General features: G+C 47.0%; 1 protein-coding gene across 1 annotated transcript; it reads left to right on the plus strand.

The window, feature by feature from the left end:
• The first annotated feature begins 146 nt into the window (after nucleotides 1–146).
• On the plus strand, nucleotides 147–2,671 carry LOC118598446. Its single transcript, XM_036211128.1, has 2 exons — nucleotides 147–898; nucleotides 1,012–2,671. Exon 2 carries the CDS (start codon nucleotides 1,651–1,653, stop codon nucleotides 2,455–2,457), a length of 807 nt encoding a protein of 268 aa, XP_036067021.1. The 5' UTR covers nucleotides 147–898; nucleotides 1,012–1,650; the 3' UTR covers nucleotides 2,458–2,671.
• The last annotated feature ends 512 nt before the right edge of the window (nucleotides 2,672–3,183 follow it).

A 3,183-nucleotide genomic window follows, 5' to 3' on the forward strand; every position in this document is an offset into this window, starting at 1 on the left:
ATTTGATATCAAATCGATATAAACTTTATATCAATTCGATATAAACTTGATATCAAATCGATATAAACTTTATATAAACCCCCTGTGGGATTCCGAGTCTCTGCATTCCAAGCGAGGTGTCATCCTTCCTGCCAGCAGGAGGGGGAGGGAGGCCGGATGCCCTTTTTTATGACGGGTCCGCCCCTCCCTTTCTTGATCCGGAGTGGGCGGAGTGACGGGATAGTTAATGAAGAAGAGTCCTAGTCGTCGGCAGAACTTTGTGGAAGCTGCGGCTAAAAGAGCGACTATCTTCTCTTCCTATTGAGAAAAACAAAAGACAAACCATGGCTGAGTCTCCGGCACGCCAAGATGATTTCGAAAGCCGGGAGGAATCACCCCTCATTTGGAGAACGCCTGTTTCCATCATCAAGGTTGTTGAAGAGGAGAAAGAACCGCCCGAGGCTCCCAAGAAACAGATAAATTATATTTGCCGTTTTCAAGCTCCACCCAAAGGGGAACTTCAAAGAGAGTGGTTTTTTGATGAGGCCAGCCGCACCGGATATTTTGGTTACGTCTTCATGTACGAGCTGGGGGAGCTGTGGATGTATCAGAGAGACGGTGTGAATCCGTCCGGATGCTTGTTGATGGCGGCCGCGTTCACCTCCAATGACTGGTCCGTGCTCAGACTGATGATGCTGGATAGAAAGGACTCAGACACCGATGAAGAAGAAGAAGACAACTCACCTCCGTCTCCGAAGCAGTCAAAAATGGATGACGAGCGGAGCTCTGCAGAGCCTATGGAACCCCGCAAGTCCGGAACAACGTTCAGCGCGCTCTGGCAAACAAAGTCTTCTTCCAGCGATCATTGTTTTTTTAGAGTCAGCGTGCATCGTCACAAAGAAGATGAGGCCTTTTTTAGGTTGGAAAGTTTCAACTCCAGCTGCGNTCTGCCTCCTATGTTAACCAGGCCACCCCTGTCACACCACGTTGTAACAGCGTGCATCGTCCCAAAGGAGATGAGGCCTTTTTTAGGTTGGAAAGTTTCAACTCCAGCTGCGGGGTGTACCGCACAATGTTCGAGGTTCCCTTTAACTTTTGGCAGGAAAAGATTTTGGAGGTGGAGGCTGAAATCACGGAGCTCTTCCATAGCTGCCGTGACTGGAGCGACAAAATGGTTGTGAAGAAAGCTTTGCAATTTTAACCCGACCCTCCTTCGAGCTACCCCTCCCTACCCCCAGACCACGCCTCCTTCAAGCACCACCCTTTAACCCGCCCTTTTTTTTTTTTTTGGAAGCCCTGCCCACTCGGACTTTAAAAGCGTGGCGATACGGAGGACGGCTTTAAACCTTTGCCGACCGCCGACCCACCAGCCAAAAAGGACTGAACCTAAAGACGGGAGTATGCCGCGTGGTCAGAGACGTCTTACAACTATCTGGACACCTCTGACTCCTTCACCATCACCGACCGATCAAGGCATGCTTTCTTCTTCGGGGACGCCTCCAGACTTGGTCGGTTTTGACTCGTCCCAGGACCTCTTTGCCGAAGTGCCCGAACCCTCCCAAGAGGTCCAGATGGAAGAGGCTGAAGCTGCCCAGAGCCTCTTTGCTGAGGAGGCTTCCCAGGGGTGGGACGACGGGGCTCCGAGTCTGCCCGGCTCTTCCTCGGGATCTTATGCCTGCTCCCGATCGCTCCTGCAGGGTATGGTTCCTCCAAACCTCCGAGAAAAGGCGGAGGAAGGAACCGGACAGGGACAATGAGGATCTGTGGGAGGTGGACCACCCCACGATCGCACGTCCCATCAGGCGGAGAAAGGCGGAAAAAGGCCCTGAAGCATTGGTTGTGGATGTACCCGAGGGCCTGAAAGTGGACCGAGAAAAGGCTGAGGAAAGCGTCGACGAACAAGGTGTGGATGTACCGGGGAACGTGGATGTGGAGCGTCTGAAAAAGAACCAAGACGAGGGGAGCTCTTCTACCGCTTCACCCATGATTCAGGAGAAAGATACCGTCTTCACCCGTTTCATCCGTGTGGTCAAGGCGGCCGCTTACCATTTCCTCGACCACTGCGTGAGCGATCTGCGTAAAGAAAAATGCTACGGATGTCAGGTTGACCATCCGAGCCAGACCCAACATCCCTGCTTGTTTGACATTGAAGACGGATTTATTGACATCCACTTTCAGACTCTGGTTAAGAAACTGCTGACTCCTGAATATACCCAAGCCGTCAGAATGCTGCTGTACAAGGAAGGAATTCTCTTTGACGATTCGAGGATCCTGGGAGTGACCGACGCTCTGCTGTACGAACTGAAATTTGCTGCTCGCCATACAGGAGGCGATGTTGTGAAGATCATGCACGAACGAATGATCAAGTTCAAGGAGGCTGAATTTGAATCGGATGAACTGGATCGAGCGACAAAGATTTGGAGAGGTCAGCCTTTCTATACCCCCCGGTTACTTTTTTATACAAGGCATTTGAATTGAGAGCTGTAACTTTTACTCAAATTTGCTTTTTCTTTATAGTTCAAGTTTTGTTTTTTTAAAATGGTTGTATGTAACTCACCATTATTGTAGATTAGTTTTTTTTTTAAAACAGGTAGGTCACTCTTTATTATTGTAGATTATTTTTTGCTTTTTTTTAAACGGTTGTATGTAACTCGCCGTTGTTGTAGAGTAGTTGTGTTTTTACAAAAAAAAATCTTGTATATAGCTTAGTTTTGTTTAAAGTATGTATGTAACTTGCCGTTATTGTAGATTAGTTTTGTTTTTATAAAAAAGAAGAAACTTATATGTAGATTAGTTTTTGCTTTTTTTAAAACATGTATGTAACTCTTCATTCATGTAGATTAGTTTTTGATTTTTATATTAAAAAGAAAAAAAGTTAGCACGTAGATTAGTTTTTTTAAAAAAAGGAAAAAGTTTGTACGCCATCTGACTTTTGTACGACGATGTATAATAAATGGCATCAAACCAAGTCCTTTGTCTCAGTCTCTTTTTAGAGAGGTTGGTGTGAAGGGATGTCTGAAAAACGAATCCTGAAAAAAGCCTGTTATGACCCTTCCCATCCTGGAGGTTTTGGAGGTCCGGAGAGATTACGCGCAGCCGTGCAGGAAGAAACGGGGAAAAAGATCAGGTTGGTGGATGTGAAAGACTTTTTATCAGAGCAGGAAACCTATACTGCACAAACCGGCCCGAGTAAATTTCACAGGA

The sequence above is a fragment of the Oryzias melastigma genome, unplaced genomic scaffold (genome assembly GCF_002922805.2).
Source record: "Oryzias melastigma strain HK-1 unplaced genomic scaffold, ASM292280v2 sc00619, whole genome shotgun sequence".
Classification (NCBI taxonomy): Eukaryota; Metazoa; Chordata; class Actinopteri; order Beloniformes; family Adrianichthyidae; genus Oryzias; species Oryzias melastigma.